The sequence below is a fragment of the Rattus norvegicus genome, chromosome 11, assembly GCF_021556685.1.
Source record: "Rattus norvegicus strain SHRSP/BbbUtx chromosome 11, alternate assembly SHRSP_T2T, whole genome shotgun sequence".
Lineage (NCBI taxonomy): Eukaryota > Metazoa > Chordata > Mammalia > Rodentia > Muridae > Rattus > Rattus norvegicus.
The window spans coordinates 43,072,181-43,099,530 of NC_141544.1; the positions used below are offsets into that span (position 1 = coordinate 43,072,181).

General features: G+C 43.4%; 2 protein-coding genes and 1 long non-coding RNA gene across 11 annotated transcripts in view; 1 reads left to right on the forward strand and 2 right to left on the reverse strand.

Moving 5' to 3' along the window:
• Positions 1–705: 705 nt before the first annotated feature.
• On the reverse strand, positions 706–19,836 carry LOC148002512 (uncharacterized). 8 transcript variants are annotated; one of them, XR_015633271.1, is made up of 5 exons: positions 19,652–19,836; positions 18,887–19,015; positions 18,237–18,402; positions 5,655–5,844; positions 706–1,254 (listed from the first exon to the last, which is right to left on the reverse strand). It is a non-coding gene; the product is annotated as an uncharacterized LOC148002512 (long non-coding RNA). The 8 variants fall into 8 exon arrangements; XR_015633267.1 differs by having other exon boundaries at positions 18,905–19,015; positions 19,620–19,836; XR_015633265.1 differs by having other exon boundaries at positions 19,620–19,836.
• A 180-nt stretch (positions 19,837–20,016) lies between these two features.
• Positions 20,017–25,593, forward strand: Sod1 (superoxide dismutase 1). Its single transcript, NM_017050.1, has 5 exons — positions 20,017–20,181; positions 21,977–22,073; positions 23,570–23,639; positions 24,328–24,445; positions 25,394–25,593. Exons 1-5 carry the CDS (start codon positions 20,110–20,112, stop codon positions 25,499–25,501), a joined length of 465 nt encoding a protein of 154 aa, NP_058746.1. The 5' UTR covers positions 20,017–20,109; the 3' UTR covers positions 25,502–25,593.
• The window catches only part of Scaf4 (SR-related CTD-associated factor 4), a 60,632-nt gene continuing 57,104 nt past the window's right edge, over positions 23,823–27,350 (reverse strand). For both annotated transcript variants that reach the window (XM_087575439.1, XM_087575438.1), the window contains exon 20: positions 23,823–24,982. In XM_087575439.1, coding sequence (XP_087431565.1) covers positions 24,930–24,982 — 53 coding nt within the window. In that variant the 3' untranslated portion in view covers positions 23,823–24,929. The remainder of the gene's footprint in view (positions 24,983–27,350) is intronic.

The following is a 27,350-nucleotide window of genomic DNA, read 5'->3' on the forward strand; positions in this document are numbered from 1 at the left end:
AATTTTTGTATGTGGAGGCACCCTGATATTCCAAGAAGTTCTTGTTGATTATGGAGTGTGACCCTTTATGTGCAGTTGTATTTGGTTTGGGACTGCTTGTGGAGGACTTTTTTTTTTTTAAGTTGACACCATATTCTTCAGGGATACTGGTCTACAGGGTTTTTTTTTCCCTTCCATTATCTTTGACTTTGGTTCTAGATAATATTGGTCACATGAAATGAATCTGAAAGTTTTTTCTTCATGTTTCTGGGAAAGACTAAGAAAGATTAGCATTAGTAATTTTTTAAATATTTGGGAGCATTTATCAATGACATCATCTGGCTCTGATAACTAATCCTATTAATCCAATAGCCATATTAGTTACAACTGTTCAGACTGCTTTTCCATTTTGGCGTTCTGAGGAGGGGTGTATACAACTGTTGTATCTTTCTAGTGTACTGACATCTTTATCATTAAATTACACCTCTGTGTCTTGTGAGTTTCTGACCTCAGATCTATTTTGGTGATAGACCATAGCCACTCTTGATCTATTTGGAGATACCTTCTCCTGTCCCTTTAGCCTCCTGGTGTCCCTTAAATCCACAGCGAGCTTCTTATAGAAAGCATATAATTTAGCTTTTTATTTTTAAATCCATTCAGCAATCATATGTCTTCTGATTGGTGACTTTAAAGCTTTACATTTAAAATAAGAACGGATAGAGAGGCTTTGCCACTGCACTTTTATTAACTGTTTTCTCTTGTTTTCATAGTTGTTCTGTACAGATTTTCTTCTCTTTACTTTTGTATTTATATTCTGTGGATTGTTTTTTCTCTCTTTTAACTTCCCTCAGAATCCTTAACTAAAAGTAAAGTCTTTGTTGAGAAGAAAAGGTCAGGATGGACAGGTGGTCCATTCGATGTATGTCACTGGCTTGTCAATTTAAATGAAGTCTTCTTATTTAGAAACAGGACAAGGAGTCAGGCAGAAGCAGGCAGATGTCTGTGAGTTTGAGGCCAGCCTCACTACACAGTGAGGTCTAGGCTAGCCAAGGAAGTAATCACACCATGCTATAGGCAGTGAGGGTCTCCTGGTGTCCACTCACACCAAGCCAAATAAATGAGGAGTGTGGCAGTGCAGACAGCAGCAGCAAGAAGCAGTCCTGGGATGAGGTCTTTGGGGCCCCACCTCACCAGAGCACACCCACTGCAGCAGAGTAAGGCAGTGGGCCTCTCCATGGAGCTCTCTTGCCCACTGTAGCTCTTCCTGCATGGTGCCTACCAACAAACAAACAAACACATAAACAATAAACAGAACAAGTCAGGACAAGAGATTTTTTTGAACTCACAATTTAAATAGAGTCCCTTCCTAACATACTTCAAACACACCTTATGTCCAGTGTCACTGTTCACACTTCTCTGTGTGACTCTCATGTTATGCCAATCACAGACGTAAGTGTCAAGTCCTTCCCAGACTCAAAGCACAGCTGCATCAGATTTTTCAATGCTCTGGACCTAATGCCCCTTCTCTGTAAGGATGTAATTTCACATAATCTGTTTCTGCAAGCTTATGTGAGGGTCAGATTCCATCCAAGTGAGAGAACAATGAGGAGGAGGAGCACACAGGTAAACATTTGAAAAAAGTCCATGGATTAAACAGAATAGACAGCAACTAGGAATAGAAAACATCTTACACACTATCATCAAACAATTTAAGATGTGCTCTGTCAGAAAATGCCTGCCTCACGTCCATGATGAGCTGCATTTGTTCACTAGCAAGTGAATAATCAAAGATTGCTCATCTTAAAAATGAAGCTGACTTCCCAGCTCTCAGACAGGAATTAAGAGGGGAGGACTGAAAATACACAAACATTCTGAAGGACAATTTAGAAGAAACCTATCGAGCACTGCATGTACTTCTAGCAGCTTGCGTTTTACAGTAAGAAATATGCACAGTGCAAAAGAATATACACACAGATCCAGAGAAAGCATGTAGCTCTGTCCTAACATCAGACAACTAAAACAGCCACAGGTCCAACAACAGTTGTAATACACTGAGTTGTGCTATAAAGGTGACCTTACTTGAGAAGCAGGCATTTGAAGATGTGATTAGTCCAGGAGGAGTCACATGTAGGATCTAAAGACTGGCACCCTTTTTTTTTTTTTTTTTTTTTTTTTTGTTCTTTTTTTTTCGGAGCTGGGGACCGAACCCAGGGCCTTGCGCTTCCTAGGCAAGCGCTCTACCACTGAGCTAAATCCCCAACCCCAAGACTGGCACCCTTACAAGAAGCAGAGACAACACACAGGGATGAAGACAGAGTTGAAGATGGTTGCTAAGCACTATTATGGAGTGATGGGGACACCAGCTAGGAACACCTAGAGCCATACAACTCTGAAGGATGGAGGAAGGATTTCCTTGAGCCTGAGAAGGGATAACCATCCTATTGATGCAGAATTATGAGGGAATACATTTTTGTTGTTAGAAGCTATCTCACTCGTTGCACTTATTATGGAAACAAAAGTAACACAAAGAGATCAGTTAAAAATGCAACATCCACATAGCTGGGGCATGGGGGTAGGGCTGGGAGCACGGCTGGGGGCATGGCTAGGGGCACGGCTGGGGGCACAGCTTCTAGTCTAGTCCTTTCTATCCTTTGGTTTTTAAACTATGTGCATAACCATAAGTAAAGTTCCATTTATTCACTTAAAACTTCGCTATATGGACATTATTTTTATACTTCAAAGCCACAATAAAAAGTACTATATTCTTTATTGCAATATTTACACTGCAAGAATTATAAGAAATTACCTAGTCTGACAGATAAGACAGTGGGTCCCAACTATGCCCATACCTTATTCCCCAGTCCCTGCAGTTTGTGCAAAGGGACATTAGAGTGGAGGCTGATTGCTAATCAGATGGCTTTACACTGCTCCTTGGAGCATTCATGTGGACCCGGTGTCATGACAAGGATTTGTAGAGATTTGTATGAGATTTGTATGAGAGGTAGTAGTGGGCATGTAGCTCCATCTGTAATATGCCTGTCTCACAACTGAGGGCCTGACTTTGATTCCAAGCACCCATGTGGAAACACCAGTCCCAGTCGTGGTGGGTGGTATCCTTGTTATCCCAACTTTGGCAAGGTAGAGACAAGGAGGTGGTTCTCTGGCCAACCAGTCTAGACTAGTTAGTAAGCTCCAGGTTAATAAGAAACCCTGTCTCAAAGGAGGTGAATGGCATTTCTGAGAATGACACCCAAGGTTCTCTACACTTGAGCACATGAAAATCTCTCTCTCTCTCTCTCTCTCTCTCTCTCTCTCTCTCTCTCTCTCATGTGTGTGCGTGTGTGTGTGTATGTGTGTGTTTGTGTGTGTATGTGTGTGTTTGTGTGCGCACACATGCAGAGGAGCAGGAGGAAAGTCAATGCAAGAGTAATTTAGTGTGAGAAAGGTTCAAGTGTACTTACTGGCTTTGGTCTTGACAATAAAGGAAAAGCCACAGTGTGGGAAAAGGAAAGAAAACCAACTGACTCTCCTAAGAGACCCTGTAAGGAACACGGGCGGGAAATCCGCTTGACTTGAGCTTTGCGAGAGCAGCATCAGACTTCTGACCTCCAGAAGGGTAAGAGTAATATATACTGCTTCAAACCACCAGTGTGACTGTTCTTTATAAGTGTTTCTTTTTATATACATTCATTCTCTGCCCCTGTGTGTGTGTGTGTGTGTGTGTGTGTGTGAGAGAGAGAGAGAGAGAGAGAGAGAGAGAGAGAGAGAGAGAGAGAGAGAGAGAGTCAGCTCACTCCTAGCACCAGGGTTGCGGGTGAACTCAGGTCTTCAGGCTTAGTGGCAAGTGCCTTTAGCAACGGAGCCACCGCGCCTGTGCAATGCGCGGTCATTTCTCAAGGCAGGTCTAGGAAACTCAAACATCAAGTTACTTGTCCTTTTAAAGAGGGAGAAAAACAAAACAAAACAAAAACAAAACCCCAACTCATTAGAAAGTGGAGAAGCGAACAGAGCTCCTGGTCAATCAGAGCCCTTTCCTTTTCATTCTAAAGCATGCACACAAAGGACTATAAGATAAACAACGCTTCCCTTCAAACAGTTGTATAGTAAGACTCCTGGCACACTTAAAATATGTCCCACTCTTTAAAAAGCTTATTAACAACATTTCTGGGACACTTCTCACTTTCTGAAACAAACACAGCAGTACTCTAGGCTCATTCCTGAATCAACTCATTAAAAGCCACTTTCTCACCTTGCCTAACTGGTCAGACTCGTCTCCTGCAATAAAACTGAACTATAGCTCTCACTTTAGATTCATTCCAAGACTTTATTCCAACAAAAATAAAAAATTTTTTTAAAAGGAACTCCCCCCAAAGACAACGCTGCCAATCCCTCTGGTCCATGAAAAGTTAATGCAGATGTCAGAGGCTCATGGTAACTGTCAAGAGTGAAAACAGAGCCTGCTCATGACTGGTGTGCCTTAAGATGGGGGAACCCTAAGATGTATAACCCAGCATAAGATTAGCCATGGAAGAAGCTGGAAAGGGAAAGAGAGTGCCAACCAGGTGGTATAGAAAGACATTATTTTAGTTAATATGAGAACATTGACATTTGCACAGTAACAGTATGGCTTCTTGTTGAATCAAGACCCATGGGAGTCTTATGAAGTCTATTTGATTTATTCAGACTAACTATGTAAAGTAAGAGTAATTGCAGGGCAGTATTGGAGTACATCTTTAATCCCAGCAAGTAGGGAGGCAGAAGCAGGTGGATCTCTGTAAGTTTGAGACTGGCCTGGTGTACAGAGCAAGTTCCAGGATAGCCAAGGCTACACAGAAAAATCCTGTCTTGAAAAACCAACCAATCAACTAACTAACCAAAGAAGTAAGAACAATGGTAAGAGTTTATTTTAGACTGAAACCAATCTCATCAGGCATTTTAAAGAACACAGCCCTTAGTTCAGGAAACCTGAATCAGGCCTAGTCACTACCATTTATTTCCAGGCTGTGATTATTTTCATGAGTCTATCATTTTAAATCCCACGTTTTAAATGGGACCATGACATCTGTCTGACTTGTGCATGTGAAAACAACATACGGAGGGTGAGGACAATGCATGGCTGAGAGTCAAGGAAGAGCAAGGGATGTGAAGGGGACGGCAGCTGAAAGGACACTGGGATAGTTGCCAGCACAGTGGGGAACACCTGCTTCTCTGGCAAAGCAAACGAAAGACCTCTGTCCCAAACAAGCAGTTTCTTCTGCAAATCCACACACCAAGTGAGCCTCTTATTCCAGAAACCATACTTCTCATCTGCTGGCCAGTTAGTCATTGGCTGTCTTAGTCTACCGCCCTTATCTCTGATTTCTGATTCCCCTCTTCATCTAGTTAAGACATTCAAGAACAGGCAAGCCAGGACAGTCTCCCATCTTACTTTATTACCAACTGGGATGCAAGTGAAGAAACCTTATCTCAAAATGGCTTAACTGATACAATGTCTGTTATCTCCTGAAAGCTTCCAGGGAAGGGCAGATTCTACCTTAGCTAATTAATAGGCTGGAAAGACTGTGTCTTTCAGCTGCAACATTCTTGGCTCCTTTTACTGAAGTTAGTTTCTATCATGTCTGCAAGAAGGCTGCCCTGGGGCACGAGAAGCCAGTCTAACTCTTCATTTTGCTCACCTTCATTTGAGAAAAAGAACATTTCCTGGAAGCTTCCGAGTGGTTCTCTTTCTGTCTGGAGGACCAGAATTAGGTGGCTTGAAAGCTCATGGCTAAGTTCCTTACTGGTGGTAAGAATGGGATGAGTTTTGGTGGGTTTAGATGCACAAGATCTTCAGTCACAGAAGGAAGGCAGACAACAGAACAAAACCTGTCAGTGTGGGATAAATGGAAAAGAGATGCCGTGGAGGTAAGCAACAATGCCTGCAGGATGGGGAAGACCATTTTACTCCAACTGTCTGTAGGAAATGTGCTTAAGGTGAAAGGGCAGGTCCACCGTGGGCTTTTTAGAGACCCTGAAAACCTAACTATACCCAAATGAAACCCATAATGAAACTCATTCCCAAAATGAAACTCATTCTTTCCTCAAACTTGTTCACCTACGCCTTCCCAACCACCTTAATTGCTAACAACCTCTTCTACTTTGCCAACATTCTGGCATTGCCACAGACTCCTTTCTTCTTGAACCCTAAAGTTTGATCACCAGTAAACCCTGTTCGTGTTGCCTTTAACTGTACCTAGATTATACCCTAGGAGACTGTGTGTCAAGATTCTGAGAGGATGGCTGGCTTTCCCTGCATAGTGTAAAACCAGCCATGTTCTGGTACCAGAGAAGTGGAGAGCATCTGAAGCAGCCTCATGGCACAGGATTGGCTGTCCTCATTAGGGGCAGTGGCAAGGAATGAACTTCATGCAGCTCTGTGGATGATGGATGGAATAAGAAACCAGACAGATGTGGATGAACAAGACAGATGTGAACAATAGATGTCCCATGAGGCTGCAGCTGGCCTTCTGGTTTCTGGGCGCATGAGAATATCTGCCATGGGTATGTCCATAAGAAGACATCTGGGGATGTGGCACAGGCTAATTTCCAATAGAGATGGTGAGGGCTTATGTCAGAAGAATGCAGACTGGCTTTACTGTTTTCTGGTTGGTTAGGGTCTCTGGGCAATAGGTCAAAAGCTCCAAATGACAACGAGAATGATGTTTTGAAAATATTAAACTGGGCTGGAGAGATGGCTCAGTGGTTAACAGCACCTGTCTACTCTTCCAGAGGTCCTGAGTTCAATTCCCAGCAACCACATGGTGGCTCACAACCATCTGTAAAGAGATCCGATGCCCTCTTCTGGTGTGTCTGAAGACAGCTACAGTGTACTTATATATAATAAATGAATAAAAAAAAAGAAAATATTAAACCATTGTGGTTTTTTGTTTTTGTTTTTTTTAACATCATATCCTCTGGTACCTTTCACTTCCAAGTTTAATTTTTGTTCCATAAAAGGAGTACTCACTTCCAAAAAAAAAAAAAAAAGGAGGAGGAGGAAGAGAAGGAAGAAGAGGAGGAGGAGGAGGAGGAGGAGAAGAAGAAATAGTAGTAGTAGAGTAGTAGTAGTAGTAGTAAGTACACCAAATGCTAAATATGTTTTCCTTAGGTCTTTGCATGTCCACCTGGGATGGAGCCATCCACACTGGGGGTGAACATGTATCATCATCAGCGACTCATTGGACTCCAGTTTGGACAATGATCTGTAGAGTTACCGTATCTAAGTATTGGTTACTTCTTAGTTGCTATGATAGATAAACTCCATGACCAAAGCAACTCATATAAAAAGCAGTGTATTTTGGCTTACGGTCCTAGAGGGTAAGAGTCCATCATGGTGAGGGAGAGGCAAGGCAGCTAGAGGAGCTCAAAGGGAAAACAACCCTGGAAGTAGGGCAAGAGTAAATAATCTCAAGACCCTCCCCAGTGACACACCTTCTCCAGCAATGCTGCATTTCCCAAACAGCGCCCCAACTGGGAACCAAGTGCTCAAATATCTGGTCCTATGAGGGACATTTCTTATTCAATTCACCGTATCCCACCTTCTTCTTTTAATTAAAAAAATTAAAATTAAACAGGAATGCTTAATTTTTATTAACTTTTTATTGATTCTTTGTGAATTTCACATCATGTATCCCAATCCCACTCACTCCCCCAACCCTCGTACCTGCCTTTCACCTAACCAACGCCTCTGGCTGTGAAAGCTGTAGTGTGTCACAATGTTCTCCACCATCTTTCCTTTGTCCTCTGGCTTCTGTTACGCCATCAATACTGGAACCTTACTGTGACTCCTCTCAGATATCCTGTTGTCATGGAGATGCTGTAGTTCTGAATCTGTAGAACCCGTACCTTCATGTATCCCAGCAGTTTATGGACAGGGTAAATGTTAGGGACCACACCCTATCTTTTATTGACCAAAAATTTTCTAAATTTCTTTGGGATCCAAAATCCAGAGTTAATTTTCTTAAAAGGATCATGGAATTTTACAGTGAGGCAATGGAAGAGTAAATGCTTGAAACGCATGAAACTCCGAGCTTTCTCTCAGCAGTGAAAAAGGAAAGAGAAAATGGATCTTACTACAAAACAGGGGTATCAAGTAGTTAGGGTGAAAAAAAACTACACAATAAGAAAGTCAGACAGTAAGGTAAAGTGATAGCTCTTTAAGGGGGGATGCACAGAAGCGGCTCCTGGAAACTTGTTAGAAACAGTCTAGTGTCTTACTCCTGGGACCTCCTGCCTGACGCTGTGCAGATGGCTGAGTGGCCACTTGTGCATTCCAAAGGTAAACAGAGGAAGCACACGGCCTGAGCCAGGCAGGTCCTCCCTACACGATCTTGATAGGTTTTGGCAGCAAGAGATTCAACAACAGAAGATCTTGAGAACTTCAGAGCACTCATGGTGTGTTTACAGTAGAAGTGGGAAAGCAGCAAAGATTTGAGAACGGCTCCATATGAAAACATTCCAACATCTTAACTGGTACCCAGTATCTTAGAGTTTTACTGCTGTGAACAGACACCGTGGCCAAGGCAAGTCTTTTTTTTTTTTTTTTTTAACAATTAAGTCAATTTATTGAAACAGTTGACTTAGGCATCTGCAATGATGACTTCAACCTCCACTCCTGGCTCAATACTGATGGATGTACTCTACTTAACAATCTTGGAAGGACTATGTAAGTCACTTGTGGATCCTCATCTGGAACCTTCACAAGGTGTTTTTCTGATATCGATTCTCAGTGTCCTGGTGGGCATGCACACTGATCCTTTCATTCAGATTCTTCTCCTTTGTGCCTCTAATCAAGTCTGCACAAACCTTTCAACAGCGACTTCATGTTGTGGCTGGTGGCATGGTTCGAATTCAGTGAATTGCCATGGGTATCTTTCTGGTATCTTTTTTTTTTCTTTTTTTTTCGGAGCTAGGGACCGAACACAGGGCTTTGCACTTGCTAGGCAAGCGCTCTACCACTGAGCTAAATCCCCAACCCCTCTTTCTGGTATCTTTAAATGCCATGGTTGAGGCATGGCTTCCTGAGCAAACAGCAGTGACTCAGGATGGAGATGACAGGGCAGAGCTCCATAGCAATAGGTCTCAGAAAAGACCCAAGGCAACTCTTATAAGGACATTTCATTAGGGCTGGCTTATAGGTTCAGGGGTTCAGTCTATTATCATCAAGGCAGGAACATGGCAGCATCCAGGTAGGCATGGTACAGGAGGAACAGAGAATTTGATATCTTCATCTGAAGGCTGCTAGCAGAAGACTGGCTTCCAGGCAGCTAGGATGAGAGTCTTAAAGCCCACAGCCACAGTGACACACCTACTCCAACAAGGCCACACCTTCTAATAATGCCACTCCCTGAGCCTAGCATATACAAACCATCACACCTGGTGACGGAGCAAGCAGGTATGGAGGAAAGGTATGAAGACAGGGAAGTCTGAGGGACATCGCCTGACCTGAGTCTACCACTCTGACATTTTTGAGGGCCCCTGTGAAGATATGAAGATGCTTTGTTGACTGGTGAAGGCTGTGGGTAGAGCAAAGAGGAGGACCTGGTGATGGGAGGCAAATAGTCAGAACCTCAGGCAACAGAACTAAGGCCAGTCCCACTGTAGCCACGATGCAGCAGATGAATGCTGGGCCAGGAGGCTGTGACAGAACCACATAGCTTGGATATGGTTCCCTCTGGGGCCTGGCCTCTGACAGCAGTGGTAAGGAAAAGGCAGCAGGTAGCTGGGCACAGACCTGTTCACGGTTTGAGGACAGCAGTTGAGAGAAAGGCTCTGAGAATAACAGTAACAGAGAAATCTGACCGCCACACATGGAACTCCCATTAGATCCTCTCATCTCTGTTCGTGGTTACAATATATACTGAACACAATCCTGAGGAGGCTGGCTGCTAGTCCTGGAATCCCTAAACAGCCAGGCTTGGCCGGACTGGTCATCTTTGTTTGGCCACTTAAACAAGCAATAGTGAAACTAAAAAATAAAATCAACAACACAAGCTGGGCACAGTGGCACTCACCTTTAACCCCAATATTCAGGAGTCAGAGGCAGGTGGGTCTTTCTGAGGCCAGCCTGGTCTACATGATAAGCTCCAGGATAGCCAGGACTACGTAGAAAGACCCCGTCTCAACAAACATACCACACATTCAAGACAAAGGAAAGAAAAGTGGCTGAGGTTCTTGCTATTGACCTTTTGCCTCCAGCCACTGGCAGATTTTGCCAGGACAAGACAACTGGTAAGGATCTGTTGAAGGGGAAGGTCAGGAGTTGCCTGGGGCTTGGGTAGGGAGAATGGATTAAGCAAGAAAAAACTTGTTGAGATGGTGAATGTGGTTGTGTTTTGTTTTGTTTTGCAAGACAGGATTCTGGGGATTGGGGATTTAGCTCTGCGGTAGAGCGCTTGCCTAGTGAGCGCAAGGCCCTGGGTTTGGTCCCCAGCTCCTAAAAAAAAAAAAAAGAAAAAAAAAAAAAAAAAAAAAAAAGGACAGGATTCTGTGAGGTTCTGGCTGTCCTGGAACTCACTCTGTAGACCAGGCTAGCCTTGAACTCATAGAGATCCGCATCTCTGCCTCGTAAGTGCAGGAATTAAATGCATGCACTGGCAGCACGCTGCTGAACTAGTGAGCATACTTTAAGAGTACATTTAGTAGAAAACAACCATTTGAATTTACTCAGTAACAACAAAACTAAAACCCTATACTCACAACAGTGAATTTTATGATAGGTAAATTATATGTTAACAGAACTTCTAAAACATGAATTCCTCTGTAGGTAGAATTTCACACCACATACATATCTATGTAAATATATATGCATTTAATTATATATAGGCATAGACATGTGTGTGTGTATGTCCCACACAAAAAATCAACAATTTCCTTCTCTATCAACAGAAAAGCAATTATTACCATGAGCCTCCCTGCTAAGACTCCTTTAGTAACTTGTCCTCTCAATTACTAAGAAGTTGCTTTGTCCGAATATATTGGAAATCTGGTTACCCTTGTTCAGTCAAATACATTTGCTTTTCTTTTGAAGTCATGTCATAAAAACCATTTTAGTGTTGGGGACTGAACTTGGGACCTCTTTCTTGCTAATCATACACTGCACCCGAGCCTCGTCACCAGTCAGGGGTATCGGTGTCACCCTGGGAGAGAGGACCTGATGACATTAGTCACCGTCATTTACAGTTTTGCTTCCTGAGGTTCCCATTACACTTGGTCAAGTGAAGTCTTGACTACTAAATGGAAAATTCCAGCAATCACTGCCCTTAAGTGTTGAAGTCCGTGCCTCATTCTGCATGAATCATCCTCTTGTCCGGCCTACATGTGTGCAATCTGTGGCATTAGTCACTTAGTAGCTGTGGCTGCTAACAGATCTCCTGTGGATCTCAGTGGCTGTGTTCAGTTAACTACTCAACTGTAAGACCAGGGCAAGCTGGATGGCTGCATGTGCCAATGAGAAGGTATGAAGCATGTTGGACTGTGGCTCTAGTAGAGGCCAAGGATGTGCCAGGTCAGGGTCTGAGCCCAAACACTGGAGGGAGAAAAGTAAACAGGAGAAGTCACCAAGTAATTCTTAGCCAAAAAGAAGAAAGTACAAGATATTCTGGAAAAAAGGAGAGACCTTATTCACCTACCATTTATTATAATCAAATTTCCTAATTTATGGTCAATAACTATTAGCCTCTTTCTGTGCCTAATTTATAAATTAAATCCCTTAGAAGAAGAAAAAAAGTACAGAATTTTACCCATAACCTCAACTGAGGAGCTTGGAGTGTGGCCTTGGTAGGTAAGAGGGGCTCACTGTATTTGAAAACAGCAGTGCTCCGATTAACCAAACAGAATGTATCTGTATTACTGACTTTCCTGTTGTGACAGAAGTTCATGGCCACAGGCAACCTAAGACGAGCTTTACTTGCTCATAGCTCTAGATAAGCATCCCTGATGACAGGGAGGCTGGACAACAAGCAGCAGGTGTACAGAGAGCACCAACTAGAGCAGGGCGAGCTATTCGATCTCAAAGCCCACCCTGAGATTTAATTCCACAGGGCTTCACCACCTAAATCCAAATCTCCCCAAACAGAACCACCAAGCAGAAACCAAGGATTTAAATGCCTGATCCTACTGTGGTGCATTTCTCATTCAAAAGCACTAGTTCCTTTTTTATATCCTTTGTCTCAACCTGACCAACAGTTTTGAGACACTTTGTAAAATCGTCAAGGATGATGATCCTTTGGAAGTCTTTTTTTTTTTTTTTTTTTGGTTCTTTTTTTTTCGGAGCTGGGGACCGAACCCAGGGCCTTGCGCTTCCTAGGTAAGCGCTCTACCACTGAGCTAAATCCCCAGCCCCCTTTGGAAGTCTTAATCCCAGTACTTACGTTGTTATAAGTCTTATCTTAATGACAGCCCTGTTAGACTGCAAGTCCAAGATGTGCTCTTTAGCCCACATCCCTCTGCCCTGCCCTGACATACCTGGGACACAACCAACCTGGCAGCCACTGTTCTGTTCTTTCTCTACCTGTGTGACGACTTGTTAACATTTTCTTTCACTTAGTTCTTCTTGAGGCAGAGTGTTACTCAGTGGTCAAGAAGTCAAGTGGCCACCCTGGAACTCAGGATCCTCCTGCCTCAGTCTCTTGAGTACTGGGATTACAAATGGGCACTGCCCCACACTGACTTTATTTTTAGATTGCACATATGACTAAGAGCATGAAGATCTTTTTCTTTTGTTATGTGGCCACTTTCACTTAGCACAGTGTCCTGTAGGCTGACTGCACTGCCTAGTATTGCAGTGTCTTCCTTCCTATGACCGAGCAGCATTCTATGTGAGGGAGTAGAGAGAGGGAGATCGCTATCAGAAGTTCTTATCCCCTCCACCATCCCCCACGGACATGCAGGTTATCTCAGTATTTTGTATATTGTGCATAAAACCTGGGAGCACAGATATCTCCATGAGAAACTAAATTAAATTCTATCAAGAACATACCAGCAGAGGGATCGCTGGGCCATATAGTAAAACTGCAAAAATTTTTTTTAAAGTTTTTAAATGATTTTTTTAATTTACGTTTGTGTACTGCCTGTATGAAGATGTCATATCCCTGGGAACTGGAATTACAGACAGCTGTCAGCTACCATGTGGGTACTGGGACTTGGTCCTTTGGAAGATCAGTCAGTGCTCTTAACTGTTGTGCAATCTCTCCAGTCAGCTCCTAATACTGCAAAGTTTTAACACTGTTTTCAATCATCATTCCCAGCAACAGTGTAGGAAAGTTCTCCTTTTCTATAGCCCCAATAACACTTAATGGTTGGCCCTTCCAGAACAACCGTCCTAATGGGTGTGAAGGGACCATGTATTGTAAAATGATTTATATTCCCTGCTGATTAGTAATCATACAACTTGTTTTCACAAGCTGTGTTCTTTTAAAAAATTTGTGTATATGTGTATGTGTGTGTGTGTGTGTGTATGTGTGTGTATGTGTGTGTGTGTGTGTGTGTGTGTGTGTATGTGTGTGTGTGTATGTGTGTGGACACTTAAGCCAGAGCATGTGTGTGAGGGTGAGGATAACTTACATTCCATCGTATGAGTCCAGGGATTGAACTCGGGTCCTCAGGCTTGACGATCAGCATTTCGACTCGTGGAGCTGCCTCACTGGCCCTCGCCTGTACTCTAAAGTACACTAAAGGTTGTGAATCAATCACTGCTCTAGAGAGACCACTTTAACTACTAAAAAGGTAGCACAATGGATACTCAGTTGGCTCCTAATACCAATGTGGCAGACCATGAAGCAAATATATCCCCTAAGGGGATGGCAGACACAGCATGCCTATATGGCCCAGACTTAGAAATAACCTGGGGCTCGGACAGGTGTCCAAATGGACTCTTCTGGCTTGATGAGTTTATGTGTGTTATACACACCAGAAATGTATATTCTAAACTAAGCCTGGGTTCCTCAAACTCCCTGTGGTAAACAGCAGTGACTCCCTCACCCTGTATATCCAAAGGCTGTTACAGTGAGCTCCAGTTTCATTATCTCTGCCTTTCTCCCAGTAACGGTTTCAGGCCAGGCCCTAACTTATCATGCTTCCCCAAAGGCTTCTCTGCCTCCAGCCTCACCCCCTCTCCTTTCTATGCACACACACAGATACGGAGTGACCATCTTCATAGGGAATCATAGTCAGGCTGTCTCTGCTAAACTGCCCACCATGCCTAACCTCTCAGGAAGAAACTGCCTTTGAGCACTTGGGACAATCTATGTTACACTTGCTTAATCATGTAAAACTTTCTTTTCATGTGTGAGGAACCATGCCTGCTGACCTCAGTCCCAGCCCCACAACCCATGTAAAGGTAGAAGAGAACCGACTTTACAAAGCTGTCCTGTGTCCTTCATACGCAAGCTGTGGCATGTGTGCATCCTGACATGCATCCCACATACTCGAAGTGCAGTGTGGCAGCCCGGTCCCTGTGATGAGGGTTGGTAACTTCCTTTTGTTGTTTCGGCTTGCACTGACAGCTTCCTATCTATCTTACAGCAATGTAATGTGCATTTATAATACAATACACACATTCAAGTTTTAATTTAGCGAGGCCTAAGTTCCTACAGGGATTCTGCTGTGCAGTCAGGCTGACACCTGCTCCACCGAGGTGCCTCTAACAGCTTGATACAAGGTGATGCAGGGGCTCCTGACCATCCGAAACCAAACTGGGACTTCCGAACAGAGAGCTTAGATAGGTTTCATTGCCACGGTGCCTAACTATACATCTAAATCTCAATTCATTTGTAAACTGCTAGGCCAGTGTGTTTACTCCTGCTTAGCAACGTGAATTCATTTTGTTCTGTTCTGTCCTGTCCTGTCCTGTCTCCATTCCTCCCCTATCTCCCTGCCCCAACCCTCTCATTGCTAACTTTCAAAAATGTCTCAGATACTTCAAGCCTCTCTGGTTTAATCTTAGCACTTATGATTATTTTTAATTGTTTAGGTGTTTTGGGTTTTTTTTTTGTAGGGAGGGAGGGAGTTGGAGGGTTAGAGATAAGGTTTCTCTGTGTAGCCTTGGCTATTCTGGAATTCACTCTGTAGACCAGACTGGTCTCAAACTTAGAGATCCTCCCAACCCTGTCTCTCCAGTACTGGAATTAAAGGCATGTGCCACCACCACCACTCAGATGTTTAGTTGGTTTTTTTTTTTTTGTTTTTGTTTTTTAAAATTACATTTAAATGTATGCAGGTAGGACTAATGCCACTTTTGACTAATTTGTACTCTAGTTCTGACTGTATTTGTCCCTTAGCTTTAAAAGAGTGTAGTGAGAATATCTTGTGTATGAATGGATACATCACCTGTCAAAAAACAAAACAAAACAAAACAGAACAAAAAACCAAAAAACTAAACCCTATAGGAAGGGTTAGAATAGAAGGTGGGGCATCTGGTGGGCAGATTCAAGCACGGGGAGATTCAACCCAGACACAGAGGAAGATGGGTGCATGCAACTAAGGACCAGGTAAACACCTACATAACGGGAATGTAGAAAAAAAGGATTATTAAGTTGTGAGATAGTTGGGGGACACGCCTAGCTATGTGGCCTAGGTGTTTGTAAATATATTTGAGTTTCAGAGTCATTATTTCTGAGAGCCTGGGGCCGGGAAGAAAAACCTGTGCTTACAGAAAACTCTTTACAACAGGAGATATCAATCTCCGTGTACATTTCATCTTTGGAGTTTTGATATTGTCCTGCAGTTCGTATAAAAGAATGTTCTGGGGTTAGAGATTTAGTTCAGTGGTAGAGCGCTTGCTAGGTCCTCAGTTAGGTCCTCAGCTCCAGAAAAAAAAAAAAAAAAAAAAAAAAAAAAGAATGTTCTTACCAAGGGTGTTGGGACAAAGGCCTTGGTGACAATCCCTCTGTCACAGGCTTGTGATCTGCAGATTTACACAAAATCTACAAATGACTGAGAATGTTGCCCAGACAGAAACGGTTTGAGTCACAGGAGACAAGTTCTTTAGGGAAGGAGAAAGGTGAAACAAAAGGGGACTGGGAAGAACTGTCTCCACAGGAGGAGGAGGAAAACTGGAAATGTAAGCGTGAGCTCCTGGTCTGCCTCTACCCACCCCTTACTCCACAGAGTAACTCCATGCAACTCTCAGGACACACGGAAGCCTACTAAGTCAAGCCAGAATAGATCGGTAATCTAGCCATTCTGCAGGCTAAAGGAGGAACATCACAGACTAAGGGCTGCTTGGACTACAGCTCAGTTCCAGGCTGGTCTGGGCAAATCAGTAAGAAGTGAGAACAGAGCAGAGTGTGGAGCTCATGGCATGGCACCTGCCTGGCCCCCTGAGCAATCCCAGTACCACAAAAACATCTCACCACCATTCCTGAGGAAACCAGTGTCTCTGGATGGACTGCCCTTACTCTGACAATCAGACTCAAGCCACAATCCAGCGTGTAACCAACAGGGTGGGAGACTACACTGCTGTAGGACTTTGATTTCTGGAGATGACGGCTCTCAGTGGAAGCAGTCTGGAACAGGGGGAAACATTTCACGCTATCCATGCTCCTTCCTAATCCCAGATCAAAATAACTGGACTGACTAGATTAAGAGTCAGGATAGCTCGAAGCCATAGGACTTTGGAATATCAAAGTTGGGATACATTGTCTGATACATTAAACATTTAGATGACATATGCCTTCCCCCAAACCGATGTCATATGTCACAATTACATCCTAGCATCCTGCCTTAACAAATACACTTTTGCAAGTCACCAAAAGGCAAGTTCAAATTTGGAATTCTTGGACTTTGAGTTCTGGGTAGCAGAGTGTATGTAGCAGGGTAGAGCTCGCTGCTTGCTTCTGGCCTTTTCTCTTTCCCTTACTCCTGGTTCTTCATCACACTGAGAGGCCTATGGCCAGCCCAGCTGTGTATCTTTAGTGACACTCTCCTTTTTGTCTGTTTAGGCCCTGGAAACCATATAGGGCAATGATTTGGGCATTAGTGTTCTAAAACAGAAGTTCTCAGGCCAGGGTTACAGATCAGTGGTAGAACCCATGGTTACTATGTACAAGGACCCAGGTCTAACCCCTAGACACCCAGCTCTGATAAAGACGACTTGGTAATGTATGGAGACATTTTCAGTTGTCACAAAATGGGACAACTTAACTTGGAGCTTGGGGGCAAAGGGAAGGATGCTTCCTGTGTGTTGTGAGAAGCAGGCGTGATGTTACTAAGCATCCTGTGATGCACGGGGCCACTGCCACATTGTCTAGCCAAAGATGTCAACAGCACCAAGGTTGTAGAACACAAACACCATTAAGTATCCAACCATTAAGATTCTCAAATCCTGTTTTTGGAGGACAGGTGAGGTCCTAGGTGGAGGTACGTTTTTGGGCTTCATGGGGCAGATGCTGCCCTAGGAAGGGTACAAGACTTCTATAGCCCTGCTGGGGACCCCATTGTCCTGGAAGGCGGCCCAACTCTCTACTCCTGTGGAATGGGAAGCCCTTGCTTGGCTTTCCAGCCTCCAAACAAGATACCACTGCAGCTCAGTTTGAGCGCTTCAAGAGTAGTAATCATTGTCTGAGGGAGGCCCTTTGTACCCATGGCCTGCTTTCTCGGCAGGTTTACAATGGACTGAAATCCAACTCTCTAACTTCCTGGAACCCAAAGAAAGTCTGGCTTTGGACAAAGGCCCTTTGGCTGGGATTTGTGCTTATGTAATTCTTCCGTATGCATGCAAGTCATCTGGAGAATACTAGTGAGAATAAGGACAACCACAGATATGTAAGCCTTTTACCTTACATAGACGTATTTAACAATGGTCTAATACGGCCTTAAGTGTGATCAGTAAGGAAGCGGCAGGGTACGTATCTGAAAGATGACAAAACGTGACTGGAGTGCCTCAAGAAAAAATGTGAACTGTGTATCTCTCACAGAAGACACACCTGGGCCGGCTATGTGCCTGTTTCCTTCAGTTGGATATGTGACCATCACTGCCTAGCGAGTTGTAAGAGTGACTTCTACTCCCAGGCCCTCACAATATCCGACCAACTAACATTTACCCAGGAGGCCCTACCCTCTCTGAAGGCATGCAAGTGGTTAGCAATTGCTGAGAGATGAGGCTCTTCTGTGGTGTAGTGTCTGTGTCCACCTATGCTCCCCTAAGTAACCCAAATAAACTTGTTTATCTGCCATACTGAATTTGGGCAGAATTGTCATTTCTTCAGTTTGTTCAGTACCTTTTCTGTCTGTGGTAAATAGAAGTAAGACTCCCAGGGCTGGAGAGATGGCTCAGCGGTTAAGAACACTGACTGGTCTTCCAGAGGTCCTGGAGTTCAATTCCCAGCAACCACATGGTGGCTCACAATCATCTGTGATGGGATCCGATGCCCTCTTCTGGTGTGTCTGAAGACATATTTAAAAGAAAAGAAAGAAATAAGACTCTCCAGGATAGTCATAGAGCAGAGCCCAGGGGTCTACATAAGTAACTGTATCCCAGTGTAGCCAATCAGTTCCTCCTGTTTCTCTGGCCTAGAGTTAGGTTTCGGTATTTTGCCATCCTCAGAATTAAATCCTGCCTCCTGAGTGTAGCAGAACATGCAGTTTTATGCATGAGCTCTTGGGAGACCACAGAGATTTCAATTTTAAAAAGAGACAGTTTTCTTTTTTAGTTGAGAAACAACTTTAACGGTCCCCAGCTCCGGAAAAAAAAAAAAAAAAAAGAAAGAAACAACTTTAAAAAGAGACAATTCTGTTTTTAGTTAAGAATTCTCTCTCTTACTGATACCCTTTCTTGGCTCCAGGGACTCCCCATATATCTTTCTAGACATTTCTGAGAACTCAAGTAAATATATGGTGATGTCTCCCCACCTTTTTTTGTAGTTTGTACCTTTTGCTCATTCCATACCGTCTTAGAAAATATCTTCCTTGAAGCACTATGTCTCACCCAGTGCATGGAGGTTTCACAAATGACTTCATCAGGCATCTTGTTCTCCAGCGCATGGCTGTCTGAGAACCACTTCAAACAGGCAAGAGGATACAGAATGTTACTATGCAAGTAACACCAGCTGGGGATGGTGGGGCAGACGAGCAATTCTAGTTATTGGGGATGCTGAGACAGGAGGATCTCAAATGGAAGTTTAGTCCCTATCTCTAAAGTTAAAAGAAAGCCAGGTACACGCCTCTAACCCCAGCAACTGGGAGGCAGAGGCAGAGGCAGGGAGAGCCCTGTGAGTTTGAGGTCAGCCTGGTCTGCATAATGAGTTCTGTGATAGCCAAAGGTATACACGGTGTGATATTTTTAAAAGGAGGTGTGTCTAACTGGCAGAGCACATGTCTGTCACGAGGGGTGTGTGTATGTCAAATCCCCAGTACCAGTAACAAAAACATTAGTGAAGAATAAGTAACGTGGTATGTGCCCAGGAATTAGAAACCTGCAGAGAGGGGTTGGGGATTTAGCTCAGTGGTAGAGCGCTTGCCTAGGAAGCGCAAGGCCCTGGGTTCGATTCCCCAGCTCCGAAAAAAAGAACCCCCCCCCCCCAAAAAAAAAGAAACCTGCAGAGAAAAAAAAAAAAACCTGCAGAGACACAGAGGTGTGTCTGGAGATAGAACATGGGCCTTACACATATTACACCGAGCATCCATCTTGGCTCACCCCAACTTTCACACAGCAACTGCGGCGCGCTGCAAAGTCAGTCGCAATCCGCATTTCTAGACAGAGCGGCTTCAGGCCTTCCAGGCGCGCACGCAGGCCTCGCCGAGGTTCTCGGTTTCCGCCGCGACTCGGCCGACGTCACAGTTAGAAGACAATAGCGACTTTCCCAGCTCTGTCTCGATTCTGGAACTTTCTCAGTCCGCAAGCTCCTGAAGCTGGCGCTCCCCTCAGCCCCGCCCCCAACGTGCCCCGCGGCCAGGGAACTTCAGGAAGGGTAGGCAGAGACCGCGGCTAGCGATTGGTTCCCTGCCAAGGTGGGAGTGGCCAGGCGCAGGCATATAAAAGCTCCGCGGCGCTGGGCCCTCGTTTTGCACCTTCGTTTCCTGCGGCGGCTTCTGTCGTCTCCTTGCTTTTTGCTCTCCCAGGTTCCGAGGCCGCCGCGCGTCTCCCGGGGAAGCATGGCGATGAAGGCCGTGTGCGTGCTGAAGGGCGACGGTCCGGTGCAGGGCGTCATTCACTTCGAGCAGAAGGCAAGGCCCGGGGCGCTGGGCGCAGGCCGCGGTGACGCGGGGCACCTGTGCGGGAGCACGCCACGCCCCCGCCGCGGCCTGAGCCCGTTAAATGCTGAGTCACCGCGGCCTTGAGGCAGGGGCCGGGCGCGGGAGAGGGAGGCCGGGGCGCCGCGGGGCCTTCCGGGCGGGTCCCTCTTCGCGCCCCCGAGTGGCCGGGCCGGCCCGAGAGAGCGGGCTTGGCATCCGCTATCCCTCTGGGGCTGCTGCTTTTCCGGTGTCCCTGTCCCACAGGGGCTCAGACCCTTGTGGCCACCGGCTGCATTTGTTGTAAGAATATTTGAACCTGGTGGTGCCAAACCGGACTAACGCAGCAAGCAGAACGCATTTGTGGCATTTTAAAGCCAAGCCCTGGCTATATTAGGTCAGGGTCGTGCCGCAAGGGGGAAAGAAAAGAGATGGCCTTGGGCAGTTGTTTTGCCACCAAGAGCTCCAAGAAAGAGACCTGACTCTGGTTGTTGTCTACGACAGCGAGTCTCTGAGCACAATTTGAAAAGTATACAGAAATATTTTCGAAACTACTGCAGTTCTGCAAAAACACATGCGTCACAAGGAAGATATTTGTGTGGTTAAGAGCGTGTTCAGAGCCTTAGGGGGTTAACATTGTACTCCTTTTAATCCCGAGAGAAATATTTGATAAATGAGCGTTATGTACTCTCTAAAGTGGTTTACATAAATGTGAGGAGACCGACACCATAGTGAATCCAAGTGTTTCCTTTATGAGGAGAACTGATAACGGGAATTTAGAGTTTTTCATAACTAGTCTCAGTTTCTTGGCATTTAAATGTATTTTGTTGTTTTCCTGTGTAAATTTTTTGTTTTTGTCTTTCTCTTCTTCCCACATAATTCACTGTGAGACAGGGCTTTTCCCCCACCCTGAGAAAGCTGAAGACTAGCTAGGTCTACCCCAGTGTCCACCTTCCCAGAGCAGCTTGCAGCATTCTTTGGTGACGCTGCCCTTTGTACCCGATCAAACGATAGTTAAGCATTCCAGGTTGGCAGCTGTAACAACTTGACTATCAAAACTGTTTGATTTAAACTGTTGCCAACTTTTCAAAATCAGTTTTTTTCTACTCAAAGTTCCTAGTCCCTTATTTTGTTGAAAACGTTGGAGAGTTAAAGTAGAAAGGTCCGGTATGAGTGTCCTTGTTTGTTGCAGTTGGTTGCGTCTTGCCTTTTCTCCCTGTTGCTACAATTTCTGAAGTAATACTAAATTTGAATTTTGGATGTTCTTTTCTTTTTTGTTAAGTAGCAAATTCTCTAGATTTGGATGCCTAATGAGACTTTTTTAAAAAGTAGCTCTGGTTAGACCCAAATGGATCCCCACAGGCAGTAGGACACAATTATTTTCTGGCTACTGGATAAAATTATGGGAACTGATAAACATCACTGAATGTGGAGTAGAGGTTTCTGGGCAGCCAATGTTCTGAAAGAGTCAAGCCTGACACAGTGCAGTAGCCATCCATTCCCTAGTTCTGACATTGAGCTGCCCCCTTTTGTTCCTCTGGGTGCTTTTCAAGTGCTGTTGAGTCCAGGTGTCTGCACACGTGCATCTGGAAACAAGTGTTAGGGAAGATGGGTAGGGAGGGAGAGGCCTAGAGCTAAGCAGCTCTAGAGTCACCCTGGAGGAAATGGGTCTACTTGGATTTGGACATAGGTTTGATTTTGTTTTGTTTTTTGACTTGTGCCTTTTACTGTGATTCAGAAGTATTAACACAAACTTGATGTCTTAATTTTTGTATTTTTTTAAATAAAGGCAAGCGGTGAACCAGTTGTGGTGTCAGGACAGATTACAGGATTAACTGAAGGCGAGCATGGGTTCCATGTCCATCAATATGGGGACAATACACAAGGTAAGTCTTAATCTATCTCTACCTGGCTGACTAGTGAGATGAATGGGACTGAGTCAGGACCAATTACTAACCATTTAAAACCATCAATTTTTTTCTTTTTCTTTTAGATTAAGTTAAAATAACCACTTAGGTCAACCTCGGAAAATAGCCACAAAAGTATTTTAGTTAGTATCGAGTATTTCTTGACTCCTTAAGTGGGAAGGTGAGGGTAAATTTTCTTAAATGTGATTATTATAGCTTGACTTTAATATACAGAAACAAATACGCACCTTCCTTATTTTGGATAATCCTTTGAGGTGTTTGGAGCTGGGGGTTGAGGGTGGGTGCTTTAGGCACAGTGTCTAAGGACAGCTATGCACGAGAGGCATAGTGGGACAGAAGTGACAAAAACTGAAGATTCAATATAAATGCTTAGAGTAAAATTTTTTATATTTGGGATTGGAATCAAGTCAGAAAATATAGTGGCTTACATTGCATTTAGTGAACTTTTACCATATTGGAGTAATGATCTGTGTTTGTTTATAATCTTTTAAGAGCCTCATTCATGTTGCTAGAGCCTTTTCTTCCTTTCCCTCTTCTCCCCTGCTTTCCCCTCCCCACATAGTGCATGCTAGCCTGGAATCTGTGCTGGAGCTTAAACCATTTAGTCTTAGATGTGCAGGGTTAAAGGCCATCAACCTGTGTGCAATGTACAGTAATTTGGCCTACAGTTACTTATGTTTGTGTTTGACCCATTCGGATAATTACTAAAGTTCAATCAAGTTGCTTTGCCTCTGGCCTGGTAGCTTTGGTTTGTTAAGTTCCTTCCAGAATCCTGCCCTGTACCTATTTCTTGGTCTGGGTAGAAATTGTAAACTATGTAAGTCCTATTTCCTGAGTTGTTGTTGCTGTTGAGATGTCCCTTGTGAATGATGTCCCTTAGCCCACATGTACACCTCTAATGCTGTTTACACCTGGAGTTGAGAAGCACAGCAGCCTTGACACGTGGGGATAATCTAAAAATCTGTCTGCCCCAAGTAAAAGCCAGATGGCTGAGCTGTTTGGTGGTGTAAGGTCTTGAAAGATAAGTGTTTTTATCATGATCTTAAAAGCAAAGATCTTTAAATGTGGGACTTTAACTTTAGAAGTGCCACTAAAGGTCGCTTCTGTTCCAGTAGAGGAAGGAACCAGAGCTAGACATGCTGTGACACTACCATGCTCCTGGCACTTGGAAGGCTAAGGTAGGAGGGTCATTAACTGCAGATATCATGGGCTGTGGTAGTGAGACCCTGTCTCAAATCTCAAAACAAACAAACATGACAGTCTAGTGAAAAAGCGGGTAGCTTGAAAATGCAAGGCCATATAGTCCAGCTATTTGTACCAGGGTGCTGCTTCCTGTTTGTATCACTCCAGCACATACCAGCTCCATGTTTGCTGTGTTGGAAGTTGTAAGAATTCCGATGTCATTGCATACAGAGGTTTACTTCATAATCTGACTGCTGGTTTCTGGTAAATAGGCTGTACCACTGCAGGACCTCATTTTAATCCTCACTCTAAGAAACATGGCGGTCCAGCGGATGAAGAGAGGTGAGCAGCATTCTCTCTATGCATGGTGGTGGAGAGGGGTCTGTGGAAAACACCTGAAGACAGAACTGAGTGGTCTCACTGCCTTTTCTTTTGTATGTTTCCATTCACCCAACTCCCACATCCCCAAGTACTGGAATAGTTTATATTGGGTGAAGGAGCTGACAAATGTGGACTCTTAAGTGATTTAGTTTTGTAGCATTTATTGAAGATGAACTAATACAAGTGCCAAAAGGAACCAATACAGAAAATATCATGGATAACAGTACTATCAGTCACTAGCAAAGTAAATCATTGTATAATATACTAATGCAGATAATAAAAACTAGTTGAGATTCCGTTTGTATGTGAAACCTTAGGAAAGTCCTACATTTAAAGAGGGGCTAGCTTGCTTTTGGAATGGAGGCCTGGGAGCAAACCTTTGCTAATCAGGAGCTGACATCCTTTTCGAAAGTCCTAGACTGTGGCTCTCTCCTTTAAACTGGAAGAGCTATGTGTCAAGGTATCCTGGCTACCTGTTTTGAAATTTGTGTTTCCAGACCTTTGTCTGGAAAAGCCATCATATTTGATAGTGTATGTGCACTCTTTAATCCACTCATAGCATTTGACTTCGATGTGAATTTAGCTATTGAACTCTATTGATGTGAAATAGATATCATTGCTTATCCACCTGGTGCTGTTTTAATGTTAGGCATGTTGGAGACCTGGGCAATGTGGCTGCTGGAAAGGACGGTGTGGCCAATGTGTCCATTGAAGATCGTGTGATCTCACTCTCAGGAGAGCATTCCATCATTGGCCGTACTATGGTGGTAAGTTTCCATATAGTAGTAGATGTAGGATTTCTTCTAACATAGTTATGTACCTTTCCATGACTTCGTGGTGGTGGTTAAACTAGTTCCTAAAAGATCACATAAATTGGTAAGAGTTCAGAATAGGAAAAAATATTATTTTATTGGATGTAATAGTAAAGAATTAATTTGCCTAGGTCAGTTAAGAACGCTGTTCTGCTGAAGTGCGGTAGAAAGCTGGTTACATTTGATCAGACTGGATCTGAGTTGAGGATACAATAGTCTTTAGTTTAAAACAGCTGGATTTTCTTGCCATGATTGCCCCCTTACAGTTAATCATTTCGTTGAGCTTAAAATCTGCGATGGATGTCAGTATTCAAGTCTGCAGGTTATCGCTTGGTTACCATATGGGAGCCGTCTTCCCAAGTTACCCTCGGGAGATGAATCTGGTTCATGCAGAACACCAAGTAGTAAAAGCTCTTGCCCACTTCGGGCAGCTAACTTTTCAGTAGGCACTTCCTTTCAGTTGACCCTTTATCCTTAGAATTTTCTTCAGCCCTATTGGTGAAGCAGAACAATCATTCATAAATGTTCTAAAAATAAAATTTAAAATCTTGTTGCTAAGTAAAGATATTTAGAATTGCCTCTTATGTGTAGGCCTATAGTTCACTCACCAAGAGATTTTGATAGAGAAATTTGTAAGAATGACTACTGTACAGTGGGGTGAGGGTGAGGGCTAAGATCAGCATGTGCCTGGTAGTTATTTGGGTCCTTAGTATTCATCTAGAAATAGCCACGAGCAAGGAAACACTTAGTGGTCTGCTTTTAGCTGATAGCATAAAAATTAGCTTATTGATTTACTAATAGATTTGAACATTTTCTAATATACATGGTCCTTTGAAGTATTGCTGGGAAGAAGTGCTAATTACTTGATCACCGAAACCTAAATGTTCTTAATTCTTTTCAAAGGTCCACGAGAAACAAGATGACTTGGGCAAAGGTGGAAATGAAGAAAGTACAAAGACTGGAAATGCTGGAAGCCGCTTGGCTTGTGGTGTGATTGGGATTGCCCAATAAACATTCCCTATGTGGTCTGAGTCTCAGACTCATCTGCTGTCCTGCTAAACTGTAGAAAAAAACCAAACCATTAAACTGTAATCTTAACAGTTGTTAACTGTGTGACTCCTTTGACTTGCTCTAAGGACTTGCAGTGAGAGGTGACTGACGATGTTTGGAGGATGTGTAGAACTTCCTGAATGTGTACAACTCATTGAACTAAAATCTGTTGTTTCTGTGCCAGACCTCACTGGTGTTAAGCTGAAATTCTCATTCAAGCCTCTCTCTCTCTCTGTGTGTGTCTGTGTGTGTGTGTGTGTGTGTGTGTGTGTGTGTGTGTGAGAGAGAGAGAGACTGAGACTTATTTAGAGCCTCGAGAGATAGAGACTTATTTCAAGCCTATTAATGTATACCAAAAAGACCTAAGCTCTATACACTGAGCATCAACAACAGACTCAATGAGGCTCTCATAGTATTTAATTTTGAAAGTGTTTCATGTGATACCATCAAAATGACGTGTGGTAGCCCAAACCGGATTTGATCTTAGAAAATTTTCTGCCCTTTGTTATCATCAGAAATTACTGAAAGCTCTCTTTAAGATTCAGAGTACCTAACCTTATTTTAAAATCGTATTAGAGTTAGAAGCCATGATTTAAGATAAAGCCCTTTAGTAAACTTGTATAAAACTCATAAAAGGCAAATAGGTAGCCTCAGCTAGCCAAGTTTAATACCTCCTCTACCTGCCAAGTGAAGTTGGTACCACCTGCTTTTTTAAGGTTGGCACTCAGGAAATACATAGCACTGGGAGATGAGACCAAGTGGTTCTGGCGGTTGTGGCTAAATCGACTTTTACAGCCTCAGTTAATGAAACTGAGTACCTTAATAAATACATCCCAAGAAAGAGAGCTTTGTAAGGGAAATATTAACCTAAAAGGCTCGTGACTATTTGGAACAGTTCAACTGAAATATTTCTGACAAATTTGGTGTAAACCATAGTCCTCTTAATTTTTCAAATACAAAACACTGAAAATTGGAAAAAAATAAGTGTTTCCAGGTTTAAAAATTTTAAGTTTAAATTTCCAATTTAAGATTGCTTATAAGGAATGCATCCATATGTAGTTCTGTTGAAGTTTCAGGTAAATCATACATAACTTATTTCCTTAATGAAGTTTTGATGGGGTGTGTGTGTGTGCGTGCCTGTGTGTGCGCCTGACTCAATGCAGACTAACTTGGGAAGCATCTGGTGGAATCACAAACCAGTGTTTATCAGCTCATTTCTCGGTATTTTTAGTTGGAAATACAAGCTGCAAGTCTGTCCTTGGAATCTGGCTTTGAATAGTCAGGTGCATGTTTTAGCATCTTCCCAGAAATATTCTAGTAGGGACTTAAAAAGCCCAAGTAGGGTCACCATAAAACCAGAACCTGGCATAGCTACAGACACATTTCTTACCATCATTAGGAAGATCTTAAAGAGTTAAATGTCAAGTGGGAGCATCAAAAAGGAGCTTCTCAGTACTCTAAGGTCTGATGAATTATTTTTGTTTAGCCTAGCACTTTGTAGTTTTAAAATCACATTTTCAGGATGTGTGCAAGAGAGGAAAACAAGTTCATGTTCTTCCACCTGTTTTGTCCCTGGGATCACACAGGCCATCAGGATTGGCAGAAAGTGTCTTTACTGGCCAAGTCATCTTGTCTTTCAAATGTAATTTGATGAAAGGAACTTCCAGACTGTAAATAAGAGGTGCTCAACCTGTGGGTTACAACCCCTTTGGAACTTATATCATTCTGCTTATCAGATATTTACAATCCATAATAGCCAAAATTAGTTGTAAAATAACAAAAATAATTTTATGGTTAGCGGTTGGCACAG

Coding starts and splice junctions, on each gene's coding strand:
- Sod1 (NM_017050.1), top strand. CDS start 20,110: ATGGCGATGAAGGCCGTGTGCGTGCTGAAGGGCGACGGTCCGGTGCAG. Junction 22,074..23,569: donor ATATGGGGACAATACACAAG/GTAAGTCTTAAT, acceptor TCTGGTAAATAG/GCTGTACCACTGCAGGACCT. Junction 23,640..24,327: donor GGTCCAGCGGATGAAGAGAG/GTGAGCAGCATT, acceptor TTTTAATGTTAG/GCATGTTGGAGACCTGGGCA.